Below are 24,322 nucleotides of genomic sequence, written 5' to 3' on the forward strand. Positions count from 1 at the left end.
GTTGCTGCAGATCATTTTTTAGGAGATAGATGATTAAATTCACATGTAATTAACTATATGACTCATGACCAGATTTGATATACTAACAAATTAGCTATGATGCTAATGAGTGGTAATGAGCGAGGCAGGCAGTTTAGCACTCCACAGACCAAGTTGAGGATGTCTACCACATTTTTATTTTGATTTGTTTTCTTTTCACCATTATTTTCAGATTGTTTTGGCAACCACACTCAAGTATCAAGATATAAGGCAGGGTTTTGGAATCCATGGAAGGCTAAAGATATTTACTCCCTGTTCAACTGGTACTTCCTCATGGAAGACTTCCCTGACCTCCCATTAGGTCAAATCCCATTACACATTCTCATACTTCTCCTTCACAGCACTCATCACAGTGACGAATATAATATGCAGTGTGTGATTATTAATGACAGCCCCAACTATGGGTCTCATGGCCCCATGAGACCATGTTTTCATTCATGAATGTTTTTCATTCATGAGTACATTCTTAGGCATAGAACTCAGAACCCAATAGGGGCTTATAGGTATTTACTGAATATATGAATGTGGTTTTACCCAAAAAAAGCCCAAAATTACTATTTGCTAATTTATGGCTTAGAGGCCTCTTTTATGTTGTGCACCTTCTTATTTACAAATGTTAAAGTGGAAATAAATTAAATCAACTTCTTGCGATGGAGTAAAAGATCTTTATTCTGTACTAATAAGCCAAACAATAACAAGGTTCTAAAAATGTGTCTAGGAGTACCTTTTCAAACCCCTACTCTGAGTATAAATACCTCAAACTTAGCTTATAAAACCCCTGGAATAGATGCTATGCCTTCTAAAGGCATACTCTTCTTAAGGTCTAATAATATTTTCTTTTGTGTGTAAAGATAATGGTACTGACACATGAGACCACAGTTGTTTTTCTAGTACTTACCCATTCATCCTCTCTCACCTGCCACCTTCTTCCTGATGATAAAATGACATGCATTGTAAGGCAGCTGGCTGAGATTACAAGTGAGTCGAGGCTTGCTAAGTTGAGTGAGACTAAACCGGCTGCCACTAGAATCAGATCCTCAATTTTGGCATCATCACTGTTTTGCCTTTCCCAGTTGCAGTTACCAAACATTTCCAGCATGACAAGTACCACAACTGCTCACCAAAATTAAAATATTATTTTAAAAACATTTAACAGGCCAAATAATTAAAATACATTTTTAAATAAACTGACAAATTTTTAAATAAATGTAACCTAGAGAAGATATATACTAGGTCAATACACAACATTCCTTCCACTAGCTATTAGGCACACTTAACCTAACAATGTAGAAAACTCTTTAGGTTGACAGGTAAGTCTTTGAGTAGATAGATACATAGCTAGCTGGCTGGATAGGTGAACAGACAGACAAGTACGTGTTAAGGTAGTGACTACTTATATGGTCCACTCTGTACAATCTGCTTTTTATTACAGAGCACTTAACCTATGGAGTTTAACAGACTATAATGTATAATTCCAGAGTAGAAGAACTTCTGTGAATTATAAACTGACTTTAATTATTAGAACCTCTATACTGTTTATTGAGTATTTTCACTGCAGGATGGCCTTGAAGAACAAAAGAAAGAATAAAATATCACTCTGTTTGCAAAAATTCCCAACAGGAAAACAATATTGTTAAGATGTCAATACTACCAAAAGCAATCTATATATTCAATGCAATCCCTATCAAAATCCCCATGACGTTCTTGCAGAAATAGAAAAACCTATCCTAAAATTCACATGGAATCTCAAGAGACCCTGAATAGCCAAAACAATCCTGAAAAAGAATAACAAAGCTGGAGGACCCATATTTCATGATTTTAAAACTTACAAAGCTACAGTAATCAAAACAGTGTGGTACTGGCATAAACTCAGACACATAGACCAATGGAATAGAATAGACAACCCAGAAATAAACCATTACATAAATATGATCAAATGATTTTTGACAAGGGTTCCTAGACCATTCAATGGGGAAAGAATATTCTTTTCAACAAATGGTGCTGAGAAAACTGGATATCTACATGCAAAAGAATGAATTTGGGCCCTTACCTTACAATATATACAACAATTAACTCAAAATGGATCAAAGACTTAAATTAAGAACTAAAACTATAAAACTCTTAGAGGAAAATATAGGCCAAAATTTCATGACATTGGATTTGGTAATGATTTCTTGGATATGACACCAAAGGCACAGGCAACAAAAGAAAAAATAGACAAATAAGACTTCATGAAAAATTTTAAACTTTGTGCATTAAAAGACAGTATCATTAGAGTAAAAAGGCAAACCACAGAATGGGATAAAATATTTGCCAATCATATATCTGATAAAGGATTAATATTCAGAATACATAGAGAACTTAGAAAACTCAATAACAAAAAAACCCCAGGTAACCCAATTCAAAAACGGGCAAAGGACTTGAATAGACATTTCTCCAGAGAAGATATACAAATGGCCAATAAGCACATGAAAAGATGCTTAACATCGTTAATCACTAGGAAAATGCAAATCAAAACTACAGTGATATACCACCTTATACCCATTAGGGTGGCTACTATCAAAAAAACAGAAAATAAGTGTTGGTGAGAATTTGGAGAAATCAGAATTCTTGTGCACTGTTGGTAGGAATGTAAAATGGAACAGCTGATGTGGAAAACAGTATGGTGGTTCCTCAAAAAAAAAAAAACACATAGAATTACCACATGATCGAACAATTTCACTTCTGGGTATATATCTATAAGTATTGGAATCAGGGTCTCAAAGAGATATTTGTACACCCACGTTCATAGCAGCATTATTCACAAAAGCTAAAACATGGAAGTGTCCAAGTGTCTATCAACAGATGAGTGGATAAGCAAAATATGGTATTTATATACAATGGAATATTATTCAGCCTTAAAAAGGCATTACTCAATTTATATTATGTACTTTGAGTAGTCAAAAAGCAGAGACAGATAGTAGAATGGTGGTTTCCAGGGGCTGGGGAGGAGGGGGCAACAGGGAGTTATTGTTTAATGAATACAGAGTTTCAGTTTCACAAGATGAGGAGAGTTCTAGAGATGGATGGGACGATGGCTGCACAACATTATGAATATATTTAGTACCACTGAACTTAAAAATGCTTAAGATGGTAAATTTTATGTTTTATGTATTTTACCACAATTAAAAAAAAAATCAGAAAAAAATTCCCAACAAGATGGTAGGTAGAGACCATCTTATTTGGAAAAATCAGTCAGGAAGGGAGAAGACAGCAGTAGTGGAACCAAGCAGAACCCTGCAGTCTCCCCATACCCCCACCAAGTACAAAAGCCCCTCTATGTCCTCTGCCTCTTGTTGGTAGAAAAGCTGAAGTCTCCCAGGCCTCCCAGAGTCACAAAAAAGCAGGTTTGAATAGGTAATGATTAGGACAATAGAGTCACAGACTCAGTGTCTGATGCAAATTCCTGAGTCATTTTACAGATACCGTAACGGCCACTAGAAGGCATGACATAAGCTGCTCTATCTTGAGCAGTACTGAATCTATGGCTAGCACAATTCCAAGAACTGGCCTCAAGAGAATGGGATTAACATTATTGCTCATAATAATCTATATCTTTGTGGGCATCAAAATAATTGTAGCTTGCTCTGCCCATATATGTAAGCAGGCAACTAAAATTGTCAGCAAAGAGATGCTACAGACCCATGTTGACATCTTTCACTCTGAGAATACAGCACCCTATGTCAGCACAAAGAAGTTACAGAAGATGGACCTTCACCCCAATCCCATAAAAATGGGATGATGTTTGACAGCAGGGAATTAAAAGCATCTCTTTTGCCCCTTTCCTGTTTGCCCATTTCTGTTCCCTTCTAACTGTAAAAGAACCTAATTATAGGAATGAGATCACTAAGCAATTGAAACAACTCCTGACTTATACTTTCCCGAATGCACACCATGCCTTGCCTAACCTGTTGATATTTCTCATAGATAAAAAGAAGAAAGAAAAATTAAGTAGTTAAAGAATGTTTAGCCCTCTACCCCAAAGCCCCCTAAGCAATCTTGCAGGCAGATCACTCTGGCAAGATAACATTTGAAAAGTCAGCTGGACTGCACACAGTGGAGAACGATGACCCAACCTCCTCTCTCGATGATTCACTGAGATACTTCCCCCCATTTTCCCTTAAAAAACCATCATGGCAGAGCAAAATCTTCAGAGTTGGTCTCAGGACACCAGTCCACCTTCTCCCCAGACTGCTGGCTTTTCTGATTAAAGCACCTTTCCTTTCTATTGACACTTGCCTCTCGAATTACTGGCGTTTGAGCAGCGAGCAGCTAATCCTGAGTTCGGTAACAGTAGGAGGGATAATAGTGGGAGACTGTGGGAAGTAAGGATAGAAACTGAGTATAATTAGGGTTTTATAGTGTCATGGGTTTTAAAAAAAGTGGTCGGAGCAAGACATAACAGAGACGATATATAAGCAGAAAGATTTATGTTATTGATAGGTTTAGTGACAAAAGGATCAATGTCTTTAAGAATGTAATGTAGTTTAGCCACAGAAAAAGACTGAAAATAACAAACAATCATAAAATGTAAAGATGGGTAAGGATTCCAGCAGTCATACGGTCTCGTCTTATTTTTAGGTGAGAAAAATCTAGCCCCAGAGAAGATAATTTTTAAAAATTGTATTAATCAGTTGCAGATTCCTAGACTCATAGTCCAACTTTCTATAGGTCTAAACCCTTACATAATTCTAAGGTAACACAGACGGGAATTCACAGCCCAAGAATTTGTTATTTTATATGTATCACTAGGAAGTATTTTCCTTAGACTTAACGGAATTTAAAACTTTGTTTAAACACTTTGAACCTTGCTTCTCAAGATCGGTGACTTAAAGGCTCCTCAGCTTTGCCACTCAGGAGGCTCCTTTCTTAGTGAAACCTGAGGAATTTACCTATAGGGACTTCACCTCACTTCTAAATCAACTCAGGTTTGTTATTCAAAGGAAGAAGATTCCAGGACTTCTGCTCTGACAGCTTCTGCTCTGACAGGAAAGATGGAGGCCCTGAGAGGAAGAACTGAGGCTGTAGAGGCTGGGCGAAGGAAGGAATATGAACAGGAGTATGGTCTTTGCAAAGTTTTTGCTGGCAGCACGGCTCTTAAGTTTCCTCTGTCTCATCAAGATGCGGAGGCTGGCAACAGCTAGACTAAAAGCCAATAAAGAGTAGAGCTGTCCAAGAGAAGCCGGGGGCTGTCTCGATGATTCACTGAGATACTTATCCCCCATGTTTCCCTGGGTTCTCAAGGTGGGTCCAGGATCTGGCCTTCTGCTTTTGTATTTTTGTTGTTATTTTGTTTTGTTTTCTTAACCTCAGTGGTATCTGTCCAGGGGCTCAGTTGCATCCAATCACTCGGCAGTGGTCAGGCCCTGGGGAGCTGATTCACGCTAACCAAGCTCATAGGAGATGGACTGATTAAAAAAAAGGAAGTTAACTGACTCATTTACAAAGAGACAGCCAGGCAGATGGGACTAGTTATGTCACTTGATCAACTCATTCCATCTTCACTGGAAAAGTGTGCTTGGGAAGCCAAGTTGAGAACAGAGTTGCTTGATGAATGTAGTGTCAGAACAAGGAGAACTGATGTTCCCAAGCTACACTCTCTCAAAGTACTGTTCTGCATTGTAGGAATACACTGTCAAGGTGGCTGGAATACTCATGTTAGCTGAACAGGACACTCACCCTCTTGGATGAAGATAATAGAGCACTTAGTATAATATTTGAGACACAGAGAGTACTCAGTTAATACAAGCCATCATTATTATGGGGCTATATATACTCTGGCAACTTAGCATGATGGGCTAACAGCATGGGCTTTGGAGTTAGATCCTTGCTCCGTCACTCAGTACCCGTATGCCAACAGGAAGGTTACTTAACCTCTCAAGTCTCAGTTCTCCTATCTGTAAGATGAGTATAATAATAGTAACTTTACAGGGTGACCCTTAAGATTACTCAATATGTTGTGTGAAAATCACTTAACTGCTCACTGTAAGCACTGAATGCCTACAAACTCTTACATAGCATTTCTTATATCTCAGATAGCACTTTACAGACATTAATTCATTTAGTCCTATGACTAAAGGTGGATATAGCTGAGGAACCTGTCACTACTAGATTATATTCACCAACATCTGCTTCCCTTCCTTGAGGAAGTATATACTTTCCCAACTCCACTGAAGTCAGATATGACCATTTGACTTACTTTGGCCAGTCAAATTTAAATAGAAGAGACATGTGACACTACTTGGCAGAAAAGTTTAAAACCAATTTGTGCTTCCCTACCTCTAGGATTATAGATGGATTAGTTGAGGTAGAGTCCCCATTAGCCTGAGCTCCTAACTGACCCTTGCTGACCCTGGTAGGCAAACAGTGTGAGCAAGAAATAAGCTATTGTTTTAAGCCACTGAGATTTTCATTTTTGTTACCACAGCACAATCTGGCATGTTGTAATTGATTCAGAAGCGTAGAGACAAAAAGAAATTTTCCCAAGACCACACAGCTAGAAAGTATCTGGCTCCAGAGTCTGTACTCTTGACCACTTTATGTTTCTTAATAATTGATAGTAACATCAACATGAAGAATAGTTTATTATTAATGCATTGTTGTCAGTGAAGGTCTGTTTCTAGACTTCATAAGTAGCTGTTCTTTTCTGAAAGAGTTGGCTCAGGTAGAAACCTAGCCTTTCTCCAGCCTCTGCTATAACAACAGCCAGCAGCTGACAGAACACCATTGGAGAATTTCTCAGTGGATGACAAGGAGGACCCTGGACATGTTCCTTCTTTATATAAGCTCACAGCAGCCCCCAGGGGCATAGTCACTATGGCCACCAGTAGAGCCTGGTTGGATCCCCCGAACACACACAGTATCTCAGAGAATGATTTAAAATATCTACGGTCCTTCTGCTGAGGGTGACCCCATTTTTTCTGTCACTCAGTCTTTCAGAAATGGATGCCTCTTCTCATACTTCTTTTCCCATTAGCCCATAACCTTGTTTCCCTTCTTTTCCTGCCTCTCAACAATGAGCAAAGACTTCAGATGTGTTTGCAGGCTCTATCAGAAAGCATATTACTGACATCCATGTAATTTTCCTTATGTAGCAAGATTCCCCAGAGATGTGAGGGCCTAAAATTTAGGGACTGAGCAAGAGAATCTGTCTGAATTAGAAACACCAGTACCCAAGGAGCTTTAGACTCTGCTCTTCCCAAGGAAAATGAAAATGTTGTCAAGATAAAAACAGAAGGAGCAAAGCTTAAGCAGTGATGGAAAGCCAAAAAGTTAGGTGGAAAAAGATTAGTCATATCTACTGAACATAAATCTATAAAAGAGACCCAGTTTTTTGTGGCATACAATGAAATGCATTAAATTATAAGCTGGAAATCTATCTAGGGAAAGTATAGATACACATCAATTAATAGAAGTGTCCATTGATGAAGAAATCGTCTATTCATAATTTATTTAACACATGTCATTCAACTAGTAATCAATGAAATTCATGAACAAATAAGAAGTCAGCCACTTCTTAACCCTTTTATTTATTTGTAAGCTCTAGTGATCACCTACTTCATAGCTTTTCCATTATAATAAAATGTTTATTAATTATATTTCTTCAATTTTTTTATATATCTCTATTTGACACTTCTCCAGCTTGGAGAATTGATTTTTTCATCAAACTTTTGAAAATGTTAAGATAATGGAATTTAGTTCCTTAAAATAGCCGACAGGCCAAGTTAGAAATATATATATTGGGAAACTCACTAAAATGCTACTCTCAGGTTCTTACTAGTTTCGGTTTTATAAGTGTGACCACCTTTTAATGAAATTCTTTTTGTACTTAAAGAATTAAATCATTCTGGATAGAGTCCAAAATTTTAAATGAATTCCACTTCATGATACATTACGTTTTATCAGTGATATAGTATAAATTCATATCTCTTTTCCAAGAGACCTTCAGAATTCTCGTTAGCAAAATACTTCCAAGGTTGATAATAATTTACTACAATAAACTGGCTGTGCAGGTGAAGTTGTAGTATCACTTTCTGGAAGACGTAAAGAACAGGAAAAATTTTCATTGTAAGATTTTAATATTATGCTAATAACCAAACAAAACTCTTTTATGAAGGACGGCATGGAGAAAAGACAGATGGAAGGAACAGTTAATTCGTGAGGGTGGGATGAAATAGAGCTATCTTTGTCCAATGATTATCTGGAAAAGACACTGCAGACTGAGTCATTGAGACCTGCATCATCATATCATCCCAAATGAACACAGAAGCTATTTAAAGACTTCAATTTTATGCTCAGAAGTGAAAGAGAAAGAAAGGAAGAGGAGGAAAATGACTGTAATAGTTGGCTATTGGCATGTGACAAAAGTGTGGGGAGATGCAAAAGATCTGCTAAGCAATTCCCTACTCTGGACCCATGCATAGTGCTAATGCTGGATTATAAATCCTCATTTCTAGCTTTGAAAATTTGGACGCTGTAAGTATAATTCATGTTTGTTATATTGCAGAGCTATTCATCTTTGTCTCTGCAAATTTTTCTCCAGCTTCTCTGTCATATATTAATATCAGATCAATGTAATTTTGAATTGCAGAAAACACAAACTAAAGAATTTATTTTTTAGTCTCAGCTCAATTTCCTTTAAAGTCAATGTCCCTTTCTACCGCTCCATGCTGCCCACCCACCATTTTCCTGAGGACACGTTTCTCATTTTTTGTAGATCCTCCCTTACTTGTTGGAAATTGCATTGGAATTAAATATTTTAGCTACTTGAACGCACATGTTCAACAAATATTGGTCAATCATCATTCTCTTCCCCTAGATATCGAGCAGTACTTGTAAAAATTGTGTGTAAGGAAACCTTTTCAGTAAGCAATGCAGAACTTTTAGGTGAGCCTTGACATATCCTACTATTTCAGTGATTATGTCTTACCAATGTGGTTGTTACTAATTCATCCAGTTGTAAGCAATGGAAATTGCCTCTAGTAAACTTAAGAAAAAAGGCATTTTTAGGAGATTGAAAATCAAAAGGAAGATTGGAGAACAAAGAAGGAACTAAGAACTTCAGATCCAAGATACAAGAAATAAAGGAAGAGCCTTAGAGAGGAGGTTCTTCTCAGAGAGGCAACACTAGAGTACACAACCTACAAAAAAGCCTGGTCTCTTTGTGCCTCAGCTAAAAATTCAAATTCCAAGGAGGTCATTTGTTTAGCACTTGGGGAAAGAGCACATAATTAACAGGTCCACTAAACGCAATGGGGGAGAGAAGGGAAATAGAAGTTTGGAGAAGTTCACTATTCTTGTTTAAGTTCCTAGTGCTCAAGCTGAAACACTAGTAGCTGGTACATGAGCTAAAATAATAGAAGATTGATTCTGTTTCAAAAGATCTGTCTGAGAATGATTTGTACAGCATTTGCTAGGCCCCATCTAGCAATCAGTTCCTGTCACTAAACCAAACACACAAACAAACCTCAGAAAACAGTGAATGGGCTTCAGTCAGAAGTTAACAAAGAAACTAACAATTATACCTCAATTTAAAAATATTAATTAGTTGATTTTTTAATTTAAATTTAAATTAAGAAAAACCAAAAGACTTTTATCCCAATGGTCATCCTCACCCTGGCAAAAGTAATAGCATATATATACAATAATAGTATAGGTATAGATATAATGTCAAGTTTTGTGCACTGTGACTTAGATATTTTTATATGTATTATCTCATTTCATTCTTATAAAACCTGGGGTGTAGGTATTATTATCACCCTCAGAGAGACTACATAACTTGGCCAAAGCATCACAGCTATCAGGCAGTCTGCACCCAGAGCCTGTGGCCTCACCCCTGTAACTAGGCTGCCTGGAGTCAGTCACATGGATTGAGTCTTTCAGGAGGCAGGAGGACAGGGTAGTGGTTAGAACGATGGGCATGATATAGCATCTCAGTTCTGCCATCTACTAGCTGAAGGTAAGAAACGAAAGCCTTCCTGAGCCTCAGTTTCCTCATCTGTGAGATGGAGAGGGTCAGCATGAGTTGCTGCAATGTCACACAGCTGTCGTGAAGAGGAAAGGAGGAAACATACATGAACTACTTGTCACATGTGAAGTGTTGAATAATCAATGGCTGCTATTAGTCACACGTCTGTCTCCCCTAGTAGACTAGTTCTGGAGGCCCAGGTATTACTTTTTTGATATTTGTGTCTGTAGCTCCTTTCTCAGTGATCAGCACGTTAATGAGCCCACATAAAAACACGCTGAACAGAAAGCGTCTGTATCAGGGCTCACACTGCCATGCTGTACTCAGGTGTTATAAAACAAGCTCCTCTTTATAGTAACACTAGAGTTCCTGCCTCTTAAGCAAATGACACCTATTTTCCCCCACCCCACCTCCTGCCCCCAGGCTGTTAACTCACGAGGTCAGGGTCTGTATCGCTTTTGTTCTTCATGGGTTCCCAGTGCATAGCAGAGAGCCCAGTACATAGTAGGAGCTTAACAACTATTTGTGGACTGAATTTTTAATAAACATTTGTGATATGTATTACAGTTCACCTAGCACTTTCACACAAACGTGTGCTCTCTGTAGAGCAGGCTCTGGAGCCAACTGCCTGGGTTCAAACTCCAGCTCCACCATTTACTAGCTGAGTGACCTTGGGTAATACACATAAGTTTTCAGTGCCTTGGTTTTCTCACTTTTAAAATGAGAATAATAACAGTATTGAGTTAATGAAAGTATTAAAATGTTAATTCATATAAACCTTGTAAAACAGCACCTGGCGCATCAGTGTTCTTTAAATGTCAGCAATTATTAATTTTGTTTGTAGCTGTTTTTCTCCATCACACTACTAAGAATAAGCTATTCCAACTGCTTAAATCATTTGTCCATTCATGTAACAAAATATGAATAGTGGCATCTTTACTTTGAAGTCCTAAAATTAATTTTCAGTGGAGCAAATCATAATCTCAAAAAACTGACTTCCAAAATCTTTGCAAAAATAAATGTATTTATAGAGACTCTTCCTAAAATCAAATAATCCTAAATGGCTCCAGATACTCTGTAGTTTAAAGCTTTTCCAAGTCACTTGTGTTGGATCCTTCTCCAGCAACATTTTGTGTTATTCTTTCCACAAACCAGAACAGCCATATTGACTTGACTAGAAGTATGAGTAAACCACACACACACAAACACCAGGTAATAGAATTAGGTCGTGCTGTCTTCTGCCTCCACCACAAAACTCATTATCCTATTATGGCAAACCGTGTGTTAATCCCCGTATGCATCTCCCGTCACTTAGAGCACAAATTAATTAGGTCAAGTGTTAATTAAAAATTCAAGTCACCGTATTTAACCACTGACGCTTCTCTACACATTGGAGAGATGAGGAGAAAAATAAAGACAAAGGGGCACCTGAGTACTTCATTTACCTTCAGTACTGTAATGTTCCAAGCAAAGCTCTCAGTTGCTTTGTTGAGTTTTCTTCCTTTCAAGCCTTCTTTTGCCCCCAGATTATGAAGTTCCTCATGGAACTCCATCCCTTTAAAAAGAGAACATAAGAGAATTCTTCGTATAAATTTCAGAAAAACAGGCATTTTATTGTGAAAATATTATCAGTAAAAATATAATTTCCCATTTCTGTCCTTCTCATAATCTCTAAATCCCAAAATTGAATTCTCCTTCTCATTCTGTTCATCACCACCAAATGGCTATCCTTAAAGGGAAACTAAAAATAATCAATGCATTAGATTAAATTAGATTTTAAACAGCAAGGGGCCATAGACAAAGACATGAGAAGGTAAGAAGCAAATTCTTCCAACAGGTGGCATCCATCTTGTTTGTTCTCTCCCTGGTTTTTATATAAAATGGTGTAACGTGTGAGTGGCTACCATATGTGAAGGATGCACATATCTTACTTTGCCTTATGAACCATCCATATGGCTTGACAGTAGGCCTGGAGCCCACACAGATAACAATGGTAATTAGTAAATGTTGAGTAAAAATAAAAAGCTTTTTTAAAATAGCATTCCTGGAAACATCCAAATGTGTCAGATTTGGGAATGGCCTTAAAGTTATTTTTAGCTAAACCATTCCCCCAAGCTTGAATACTATAAAAAAACATCACCATCATCTTTCTCTCCTAAGCCTTTGTCTTAGCACCTCAGAGATGGGAATCACACTTTCTTCTGGAAAGCTCATTCCATCTTTGGAAAGCTGTGACTGATATCAAACCAGTCTCTCTCCCTGAAACTTCTACTCCTTGGTGCTAGCTAGCCTCAGAACAACAAGGTCTAATCTCTGTTCCACAGTACAGCCCTTTAAATATTTGAAGAAAGATGTTGGATAAAGTCTACTAGAGTTTTCCCTTCTCCAGATTAAACATTCTACCATGTTTCAGCTTATTATAATTTCTCTTTAAGGATGACATCCAGGAACATCGTTCTCAAAATGGGATTGAAGTTGCCCACATGACATAGGGTTTTACCACCACCTTCCTAGTTCTAGTGACTAGGCTTGTATTAATGCAGCCTAAAACCACATTAACTTTTCTGATGCTAACATCACAAGCTCAGTACATAGTAAGAGCATGGCTGCAGAGCCCAGACCTACACTCTGGCTCTACCACTGACTAGCTACGTGAGCATGAGCGAATCCCTGAAACTCTCTGCCATTAAGTCTCCTCAATGGTGCAATGGTGATAACAAGAGTATTGACCTCATGGAACTGTGTGAAGATTAAATGAGTCAACACATACAAAACTCTCAAAGTAGTGCATGGTACATAGGAGCATAATATAAGTATATCGTATTGTTATTATTTTCGTGCTTTCTGTCAACGGAAACATTTAAGCCTCCAGATCAGTAGCGAAGAGCACCATTTTCAAAGTTTGGTCTGGGTTCAAAGGTCACCTCTACCACGTGTTGATATGGGATTTGGGGTAGTTCGCTCAATCTCTCAGAATCTCAGATGCCTCATCTCTAGATTGGATATAATGACGACTACACTGCAGAGTTGATATGAGGACTAAATAACATAGCATATGTGCTTAGTGTATCAGATACATATATATCAAGCAACTGTCAGTGTCATCTTCCTTATTGCACACTAATGTGTGTGTGTGTGGATCAGGGAGAACATGGATCCAAGAGAGATAAAAGTACTGGGGTGTGGATGAAGTGAAAGTAAATAAACACAGCAATGTGCCATCAGAGACGTGTGACCCATCCCACCCTTAAAGAAGGAACAAATCTAAACTGAGGACAAGTAAATGAGACAAAAGCCTAGAAGGTTAACAAGATTATGGCTCAAACTGTACAAATAAAGTGTTTCCTAAGGGGCAATGTGAAACCACAGTTTCCATATCAGTAATAAAAAGGCTTTGATCGGTTCCCAAATCACAAAAGTAAATTCAGAAACCTTCACCTCTCTAGACATCTTCAGATACCCCCTCTATATACACACAGACCACCTACCTACTATCACGTAGATCTCTTCTGTACTAAACAAAGGCTTCAGTGTAACTCAAAGTATAGTTAAACTTTAAAAGTCTGCCAAAAATCATCATTATGGTTTCTAAACGAAATGGGGGCAAGGGGGGAAGGTTACCTGCTTTCTGACACTGCACGATCTTTTCCTGGACTGTGTCTGCCATTTCTATGAGAAACCGGCTCTCTTGGATCATCTGTCACAAAATAAGCATTAAAAAGGTGGTTGTCAGAAATCCTTAAACTGGCACATTGGAAAGACAACATAAAGACCCACATGAAACTGCCAGTAATGGGGCACCCTAGCCATAACTACAAGAGATGGGAGAGGGAAGGATGATCTCTGCCCCAAGCCCCATCCACTCTAACACCAGCTAGAGTCACCTACCTTATTGTTGCTCCACTTATGTAATATGCCTGGCACACCATGGGTGCCAAATCAATAACTGTTGAATAAATGCATACACACTCTTTTTAAGTCCCAGATCACATTCATGAACACCTCTTATTTTATCCCCTCGCCCCAAAGTTACTGCAACATCAAGGCAAGTGGTACTGGAACAACAGCAATGAGATATCAGAACAGGGAATCACCTAGTGATGAGGTAAAGAACTACAGGACACATCGGTGAAGTCGGCAAATTGGATTTAAGTGGTGCAAAGATGGTGGAGTCCTGGTCCTTCGTTGAGAAGGGCTCCAGCTCCATTGGCAAAAATGAACGGTGGGTCATATTCATCAGCAATTCCACAGAGCTTGTAGGCAACAATGCTGAAATGGTGTCCCTGCCCTCCACATTTGGGTAGAAAGAAAAAAGACCAAGAAGTAATTAATATACTGAGTGAAGTAGGGAAAATAGGACAGCTGTTGGAGAGATGAAGAAAAGAGAAATCTGTATGTGAAGAAGGGGGAAGATGAGAGTAGGTAAAGAAGTTGTGATCAGAAAGACAACGGACTGGGGCCCTTCTGAAGAAATAACTAAAGAAAGGCACCAATAGGCAAAAACTTCCTGAATTTCCAGCCACTCTTCTACTCCTAATAAATGTTGTACCTTTTAGTCTGACTATTCCATGTTTTATCTGTCTGGCTCAATAATCTGAAGAGAGTTCAAGGCAGAATCCAAAGTGGACATAAAAAGTCTTGAGTAAGACATTCTTCAAAATTAAATGCTGTTGTACAAGATTGTAGTTTTATACAATCACTTTCAAATATAAAGTGGTTTATGACTACAAATCTTCAAATGGAAAAGAATATTTGAATCATGAATATTTAGTGCTTAACAACTCTATAGAAGTAAAATCAAATCATTCATTCATTTAACAAATATCTACTCAGCAGGCACTATGTGTAAGCACTGTAGTAACTACAAGGGGTATGATACCTGGATGAGCAAAAACAGACACATTTCTACCTCCATGGAGTTCATAGTTTAGTAGGGAAGTCTACTCAAATGATTAAATGACACATGATAATTAATTCAACCAAACTTCAATTACTGATATTTTCTACCCAAAATGATAGTTTGAAGTGACTTATTTGGAGGGCTAAAGTGACTATTAAAACCATAAAACTAGGCATCCAAGAAGGTCTAAGCTGCGTCAAACTTTTTAACTGCATTAACTCTTCCAACTCCCAAGAGGAAGTGGAATGCTTCTGAATAACAATTTCTCAAATGGTTATGTGCCTGAGTTACTGCAGCTTCCAAGTGAAGGAAACTTACAGGCAAAGAAAGATTTAATATGAAGGGAATCTGATTTAGTCTTTTCTAAGTTTAGAAAGATGCTAAGTTTAGCATCTACCCATGCAGCATCAATTGAGTTTTCATAATACTTTCAAAGTTATCAGATGTTCCAAATTAGTCAGATAGCATACAAAATGTTTTCATAAAATTCAAGCAAGGGAAACCTTCATAAAGAACAAACACATTCTGTGACTTTACCATGAGCAAAATAGCCAATATACTGCACAATTTTAGAATCATTTTATTTTTAAGGCTAAGAGAATCTTAGCTGTCAGGACCACACCCTTAATTTTGTGAAAAAGGAAACTAAGACTTATAAGAGTTAAAATCCTTGTCCAAAAAATGGAACTAATTAGTGATCAAACTGGAATTAAAATCCCGGTTTCCTGGAATCCATTTATTTTCATGAAAAAACAGTACCCTCTGATTTTGTCTAGCCTGGCCATGCCTTCACACATTCAGTCTTTTAAGCCTGAAATGTAGCTTTCCAAAGTCACCTGACCCAGCCCATCAGTAATAACATGAGGCCATGACCGTAATCAATCTATTTCAGCTAGGTTCAAATATGTCCTTTTCAAGAAAAACTCCAAAAAGGGATAGCATTGGCAATTTCCTTTGATAGTATCTTGACTGACATTCATTTCTCTTGGTTTTGCACTCAGTGGAGAACATATGATACCATTATCTGATTTAAAAAAAAAAGAAAAGAAACTCTATTGATTTGTGGCCAGCTTTTTTGTTTTTGCAGTATTTTACTAAATATCTCCTCAGTGTTGAGTACAAAATGTACTTCCTACATCCAAAAATGTACTTCCTACATCCAAAAATGCCACAGCCTTTTTGTGAGAACCTGAGAAGGAAGTGTCCTCTTCGCCAAAGCTAACTCTTCTACCTTGACTTCCAATCTCACCTTTCCCTCTTGCCTTCAGGAACCCATTCCTAATGACCCCTTCTTTATTCATCTACAATTTCTACCTCTCCCTTGCTTTTTCCCTTTTCCATACAACATCTCCTACCTTAAAGTAAGCAAACAAAAACAATAACAAAATACTCTATTGGCCTTCAAGTGGTTGTCCTCATCAATCTTTCCTTTAAACACTAGCCCATGCTCACTGCTTTGACTCTTGCGGGACTCCACTGAGACCCCCCAAAGTTTGGTCTCATCACAGACTACCCCCTGGCCAATTCTCAGTTCTCATTCTTGCCAGCTCAGCAGTTGACCCCACTTTATATCCCCAGATTCATCTATCCATTTTCATATCTATCCATCGATATCACCTTTTCCTTATCTTATTTTGTGATATTTATTATTTCTAGTATTAATTAACCCACACATGTACACAACAGATCCCTGCTCAAACCCAACATTGTCTTTTTTGAAATCTAATCTTTCTTTTTGTCTCTAGTCTTTTTTCCTAGGTTCTCCATTTTTCTATAACCTTACATGTTCTTTTTTTTTAATGTTTATTTACTTGTTTATTTTCTTATTAGTCATCCATTTTACACACATCAGTGAATACATGTCAATCCCAGTCTCCCAGTTCATCCCACGACCACACCCACCGCACGCCGCTTTCCCCCCTTGGTGTCCATACGTTTCTTCTGTACATCTGTGTCTCAATTTCTGCTCTGCAAACTGGTTCATCTGTACCATTTTCTAGGTTCCACATATATATGCTCATATACGATATTTGTTTCTCTCTTTCTGACTTACTGCACTCTGTATGACAGTCTCTAGATGCATCCACATCTCTACAAATGACCCAGTTTCGTTCCTTTTTATGTCTGAGTAATATTCCATTGTATATATGTACCACTTCTTCTTTATTCATTCATCTGTCGATGGGCATTTAGGTTGCTTCCATGACCTGGCTATTGTAAATAGTGCTGTAATGAATATTGGGGTGCGTGTGTTTTTTGAATTATGGTTTTATCTGGGTATATGCCCAGTAGTGGGATTGCTGGGTCATACGGTAATTTTGTTAGTTCTTTAAGGAAACTCCATACTGTTCTCCATAGTGGCTATATCAATTTACATTCCCACCAAGAGCGCAAGAGGGTTCCCTTTTCTCCACACCCTCTCCAGCATTTGTTGCTTGTAGATTCTCTGATGATGCCCATTCTAACTGGTGTGAGGTGATACCTCATTGTAGTTTTGATTTGCATATCTCTAATAATTAGTGATGTTGAGTGGCTTTTCATGTGCTTCTTGGCCATCTCTATGTCTTCTTTGGAGAAATGTCTATTTAGGTCTTCTGCCCATTTTTGGATTGGGTTGTTTTTTTTTTAAATATTGAGCTGCATGAGCTGTTTATATATTTTGGAGATTAATCCTTTGATGATTAATTTGCAAACATTTTCTCCCATTCTGAGGGTTGTCTTTTCGTTTTGTTTATGGTTTCCTTTGCTGTGCAAAAGCTTTTAAGTTTCATTAGGTCCAATTTGTTTATATTTGTTTTTATTTCCTTTAGGAGGTGGATCAAAAAAGATCTTGCTGTGATTTATGTTAAAGAGTGTTCTTCCTATGCTTTCCTCTAAGAGCTTTATAGTGCCCGGTCTTACATTTAGGTCTCCAATCCAGTTTGAGTTTATTTTTCTGTATGGTGTTAGGGAGTGTTCTAATTTCATTCTTTTACATGTAGCTGTCCAGTTATCCTAGCACCACTTATTCAAGAGACTGTCTTTTCTCCATTGTATATTCTTGTCTCCTTTGTCGTACATTCGTTGACCATAGGTGCGTGGGTTTATCTCTGGGCTTTCTATCCTGTTCCATGGATCTATATTTCTGTTTTTGGGCCAGTACCATATTGTCTTGATTACTGTAGCTTTGTAGTATAGTCTGAAGTCAGGGAGTCTGATTCCTCCAGCTCCGTTTTTTTTGTTGTTTTGTTTTTGTTTTTTGTTTTTGTTTGTTTGTTTGTTTTGCAGTACGCGTGCCTCTCACTGTTGTGGCCTCTCCCGTTGCAGAGACACAGGCTCCGGACGCGCAGGCTCAGCGGCCATGGCTCACGGGCCCAGCCGCTCCGCGGCATGTGGGATCCTCCCAGACCGGGGCATGAACCCATGTCCCCTGCATTGGCAGGCGGACTCTCAACCACTGCGCCACCAGGGAAGCCCACCAGCTCCGTTTTTTTCCATCAAGACCACTTTGGCTATTCAGGGTCTTCTGTGTCTCCATAGAAATTTTAGGATTTTTTCTTCTGGTTCTGTAAAAAATGCCATTGGTAATTTGATAGGGATTGCATTGAACCTGTAGATTGCTTTGGGTAGTAGAGTCATTTTCACAATATTGATTCTTCCAATCCAAGAACATGGTATACCTCTCCATCTGTTGGTATCATCTTTAATTTCTTTCATCAGTGTCTTATAGTTTTCTGCATACAGCTCTTTTGTCTCCCTAGGTAGGTTTATTCCTAGGTATTTTATTCTTTTTGTTGCAGTGGTAAATGGGAGGTTTTCCTTAATTTCTCTTTCAGATTTTTCATTATTAGTGTATAGGAATGCAAGAGATTTCTGTGCGTTAATTTTGTATCCTGCTACTCTACCAAATTCATTTATTAGCTCTAGTAGTTTTTTGCTGGCATCTTTAGGATTCTCTATGTTTAGTATCATGTCACCTGCAAACAGTGACAGTTTTATTTCTTCTTTTCCAATTTGTATTCCTTTTATTTCTTTTTCTTCTCTGACTGCCGTGGTTAGGACTTCCAAAACTATGTTGAATAATAGTGGTGAGGGTGGACATCCTTGTCTTGTTCCTGGTCTTAGAGGAAATTATTTCAGTTTTTCACCATTGAGAATGATGTTTGCTGTGGGTTTGTCGTATATGGCCTTTATTATGTTGAAGTAGGTTCCCTCTATACCCACTTTCTAGAGAGTTTTTATCATAAATGTGTGTTGAATTTTGTCAATAGCTTTTTCTGCATCTATTGAGACGATCATATGGTTTTTCTTCTTCAATTTGTTTATATGGTGTATCACATTGATTGATTTGCATATATTGAAGAATCCTTGAATCACTAGGATAAATCCCACTTGATCATGGTGTATGATCCTTTCAATGTGTTGTTGGATTCTGTTTGCTGGTATTTTGCTGAGGATTTTTGCATATATGTTCATCAGTGATATTGGTCTGTTATTTTCTTTTTTTATATAGTAACTTTGTCTGGTTTTGGTATCAGGGTGATGGTGGCCTCATAGAATGAGTTTGGGAGTTTTCCTTCCTCTGCAAATTTTTGGAAGTTTGAGAAGGATGGGTGTTAGCTCTTCTCTAAATGTTTGATATAATTCACCTGTGAAGCCATCTGGTGCTGAACTTTTGTTTGTTGGAAGATTTTTAATCACGGTTTCAATTTCATTACTTGTGATTGGTCTGTTCATACTTTCTGTTTCTTCCTGGTCCAGTCTTGGAAGGTTATACCTTTCTAAGAATTTGTCCATTTCTTCCAGGTTGTCTATTTTATTGGCATAGGGCTGCTTGTAGTAGTCTCTTACGATGCTATGTAATTCTGTGGTGTCTGTTGTAACTTCCCCTTTCTCATTTCTAATTTTATTGATTTGAGTCCTCTCCCTCTTTTTCTTGATGAGTCTGGCTAACGGTTTATCAATTTTGTTTATCTTCTCAAAGAACCAGCTTTTACTATTATTTATCTTTCTTATCCTTTTCTTTATTTCTATTTCATTTATTTCTGCTCTAATCTTTATGATTTCTTTCCTTTTGCTAACTTTGGGTTTTCTTTGTTCTTCTTTCTCTAGTTCCCTTAGGTGTAATGTTATATTGTTTATTTGAGATGTTTCTTGTTTCTTGAGGTAGGATTGTATTGCTATCAACGTCCCTCTTAGAACTGCTTGTGCTGCATCCCATAGGTTTTGGATTGTCATGTTTTTATTGTCATTTGTCTCTAAGTATTTTTTGACTTCCTCTTTGATTTCTTCAGTGATCTCTTGGTTATTTAGTAACGTATTGTTTAGCTTCCATGTGTTTGTGTTTTTTACATTTAATTGATTTCTAATCTCATAGTGTTGTGGTCAGAAAAGATGTTTGACATGGTTTCAATTTTCTTAAATTTACTGAGGCTTGATTTGTGACCCAAGGTGTGATCTATCCTGGAGAATGTTCCATGCACACTTGAGACAAAAGTGTAATCTGCTGTTTTTGGATGAAATGTCCTATAAGTATCAATTAAATCTATGTGGTCTACTGTGTCATTTAAAGCTTGTGTTTCCTTATTAATTTTCTGTTTGGATGATCTGTCCATTGGTGTAAGTGAGGTGTTAAAGTCCCCCACTATTATTGTGTTACTGTCGATTTCCTCTTTTAGAGCTGTTAGCTGTTGCCTTATGTACTGAGGTGCTCCTATGTTGGGTGCATATATATTTATAATTGTTATATCTTCTTCTTGGATTGATCACTTGATCATTACATAGTGTCCTTCCTTGTCTCTTGTAACATGCTTTAAAGTCTATTTTATCTGATATGAGTATTGCCACTCCAGCTTTCTTTTGATTTCCATTTGCATGGAATATCTTTTTCCATCCCCTCACTTTCAGTCTGAATGTGTCCCTAGGTCTGAAGTGGGTCTCTTGTAGACAGCATATATATAGGTCTTGTTTTTGTACCCATTCAGGAAGCCTGTGTCTTTTGGTTGGAGCATTTAATCCATTCACATTTAAGGTAATTTTTGATATATATGTTGCTATTACAGTTTTCTTAATTTTGGGGGGTTTGTTTCTGTAGGTCCTTTTCTTCTCTTGTGTTTCCCACTTAGAGAAGTTCCTTTAGCATTTGTTGTAGAGATGGTTTGGTGGTGCTGAATTCTCTTAGTTTTTGCTTGTCTGTAAAGCTTTTGATTTCTCCATTGAATCTGAATGAGATCCTTGCTGGGTAGAGTAATCTTGGTTGTATGTTCTTCCTTTTCATCACTTTAAGTATATCATGCCACTCCCTTCTGGCTTGTAGAGTTTCTGCTGAGAAATCAGCTGTTAACCTTATGGAAGTTCCCTTGTATGTTGTCATTTTTCCCTTGCTGCTTTCAATAATTTTTCTTTGTCTTTAATTTTTGCCAGTTTGATTACTATGTGTCTCGGAGTGTTTCTCCTTGGGTTTATCCTGTATGGGACTCTCTGTGCTTCCTGGACTTGGGTGGCTATTCCCTTTCCTATGCTAGGGAAGTTTTCGACTATAATCTCTTCAAGTATTTTCTCGGGTCCTTTCTCTCTCTCTTCTCCTTCTGGGACCCTTATAATGCAAATGTTGTTGCGTTTAATATTGTCCCAGAGGTCTCTTAGGCTGTCTTCATTTCTTTTCATTCTTTTTCCTTTATTCTGTTCTGCAGCAGTGAATTCCACCATTCTGTCTTCCAGGTCACTTATCCGTTCTTCTGCCTCAGTTATTCTGCTATTGATTCCTTCTAGTGTAGTTTTCATTTCAGTTATTGTATTGTTCATCTCTGTTTGTTTGTTCTTTAATTCTTCTAGATCTTTGTTAAACATTTCTTGCATCTTCTCGATCTTTGCCTCCATTTTTTCCCCGAGTTCCTGGATCGTCTTCACTATCATTATTCTGAATTCTTTTTCTGGAAGATTTCCTATCTCCATTTCATTTAGTTTGTTTCCTTGGGTTTTATTTTGTTCCTTCATCTGGTACATAGCCCTCTGCCTTTTCATCTTGTCTATCTTTCTGTGAATGTGGTTTTTGTTCTTCAGGCTGCAGCATTGTAGTTCTTCTTGCTTCTGCTGTCTGCCCTCTGGTGGATGAGGCTATCCACCTTACATGTTCTTAATTCCCTTTCAAATTGAGTACTGAAAACTAAACATACAGCTTTTAGTAGGATTATACCTATGGAAAATATAATACTCAAGTATAAGAAAATAAATTTTAAAACTTTATTACTTATTTGAGGCAAAATAAATTCACGACCAAAACATAGAACAAACACTATGATTCAAGTTATCTTCAAAATCTTTCAAGTAAATATTTGTTAACCCCATAGTGTAAGAAGTTTGTTTTTCCCATTGTCTAATAGATCACTTCATAAAGAGATAGTCAAGTGTGATTTAACCTTCAACATAGAAGAGTATCCCCGAGGATAACTTTAAAACCTTTAGTAACAAAAGTCATAACTTTAAAACACCTCATAATTAATATTCTCAGAACTTAAAATCATTGCTCATGTAAACTTTTGTCATAAGAGCATTTGATCCTCTTCTCTATGGTAACAGCTTCCATTGTATTTAGAAGAATAATTTTATTCTAATTTCTGCAGTCAACTTTCAATTCTTAGTAGTTATAGAGAAAACAAATAAGATGGATGGCTGAAATGTACCAACAATTCCAAACCACATTTAAAGCAACAACTTCAACCTTTCCCCCCAGCTAAGTAATTTATCTAAGTTGTTAGGAAGGGAAAATGGTTGATTTGAGTTTCATCTCCTTCCTAGATCTCTACAGATCCTGACGGAAATGGCATACAAAGTGCTAAAGCCAAGGAGAGAAGGTGAGAAGCATGTCTTCAGATAATCCCCCAGCTGGGTAGTCAGTAGACAGCCAGCCAAGGCTGGATTGACTCAGTGGGTAGAATCTGGCAGCAGCCTGATTTACATATCTGATGTCTCAGCCTGAGTTCCCAGTTGCCTTTGCTGTTATAGTAATACAAAGAGCTTTTCTTTGGTTCTGTCACATGAATATCTCCTAATGCATCTTATTTCCTAGCCATGGCTTTGAATCTAAAAGAATAGAGGACTTACCCAGATAAAGGTTGGCATTACTTTAAGCATTAGATGTGTCCTGAACTGGGGAGTGTAAAGTTGTCAGTTAAGATCAAAATCATTTATTTAAAACAAAAACTTTACTGAAGGGGACAGTAACGCTTTTACTCAAAGGTAGATTAAATTGTCTAACCTGTGTGAAAAAAACTGTCTTCCCAACTCAATAGGGAGTTTGACTAATTGCCTAGGATCATTGCAGAGTCAATGAAACTATTTAATGGTACTGAAAAGATGAGATTTCATCAAATCATGACTCAGAAACCTTCCATAGATGCCAATTTTATCCTGAATTACATCTAAGTTCTTAGAACCACAGAACTTTATATCTAGAAGTAACCTTAACAACCATCTGTCATGGACACCCCATTTTACAAATGAAAAAACTCAGGCCCAATTGACTTACCTTAAGCCACATGGCCAGTTAGTGGAAAAGTTTAGACTAGAACTCAGGCATTCTTGAGGTGCAGACATTATAAACTGTTCTGTGCTGCTAATATTATATTAGAGTGTAGAATTCCTATTGCAAGTGCAGGTTGGTGATAACATTTTATAAATTAGAATTGACCAAGTAGAGCAACATGAAACATTTTTGCCATGACTGCTTCCCCCTCCAAGTCTAACTTGCAACACACATGAACCAGTATAGATATTCTTCCTATGAAACCTAGTAAGCAATGTACTTACTTGTGCCCACTGTTTTTTCAGGAAGGAGTTATCAAATTTGGAAAGGCAATCATTTAAGAATATGTGAGTCAAGAAAAAGTCAATCTGCTCTAGACCTATTAAGAAGACTGAAATAATTAATCTGTCTCTATCTTCCTTCTAATCAAAATGCTGGGTTTTAGTTTTTAGTTCTATAGTGGCTCATCTTTTCAAATTGTTTAAAATAAGACTTGAATTTTATTAAACTTGGTACATTTTAATATCTGATTGTTGTTACAAATACATTTGCTAAGTAGAATGAAGATAATTTCCTTTAATTTTTAATTTACTTAAACATTTTAAATCAGATGGTTAAAAAGCACTCTTGATAGATGGGCATCTTTTGGTTTTAAGCAAAGCCAATCCTATAAGACTGCTAATTTTTGGTGAAACAGGAACACATATAAGGTTAGAACATTTGCAAGCTTACTGGAAATCCACTGCCTTTGGTGTATGTGATGAAGTAAGTATTCTCTGTCCTGGAACCAGCTCTGAATCACTTTTCCTAGCCTGATTTATAATAGAGCAGGACAGGGAAACTCACACAGAGCAGGCCAAAGGACCTCTGTCTC

General features: G+C 37.5%; 1 protein-coding gene across 1 annotated transcript in view; it reads right to left on the bottom strand.

Moving 5' to 3' along the window:
• The window catches only part of PLCL1 (phospholipase C like 1 (inactive)), a 360,269-nt gene that overhangs the window by 33,390 nt on the left and 302,557 nt on the right, over nt 1-24,322 (bottom strand). The window contains exons 4-5 of the mRNA XM_027124986.1: nt 13,667-13,742; nt 11,491-11,600 (exon numbers count right to left, since the gene is read on the bottom strand). Of these exons, the coding sequence (XP_026980787.1) occupies nt 11,491-11,600; nt 13,667-13,742 (186 nt within the window). The remainder of the gene's footprint in view (nt 1-11,490; nt 11,601-13,666; nt 13,743-24,322) is intronic.

This window comes from Aethalodelphis obliquidens, unplaced genomic scaffold (assembly GCF_003676395.1).
Source record: "Aethalodelphis obliquidens isolate GAN/ISIS:26980383/991018 unplaced genomic scaffold, ASM367639v1 scaffold2, whole genome shotgun sequence".
NCBI lineage: Eukaryota > Metazoa > Chordata > Mammalia > Artiodactyla > Delphinidae > Aethalodelphis > Aethalodelphis obliquidens.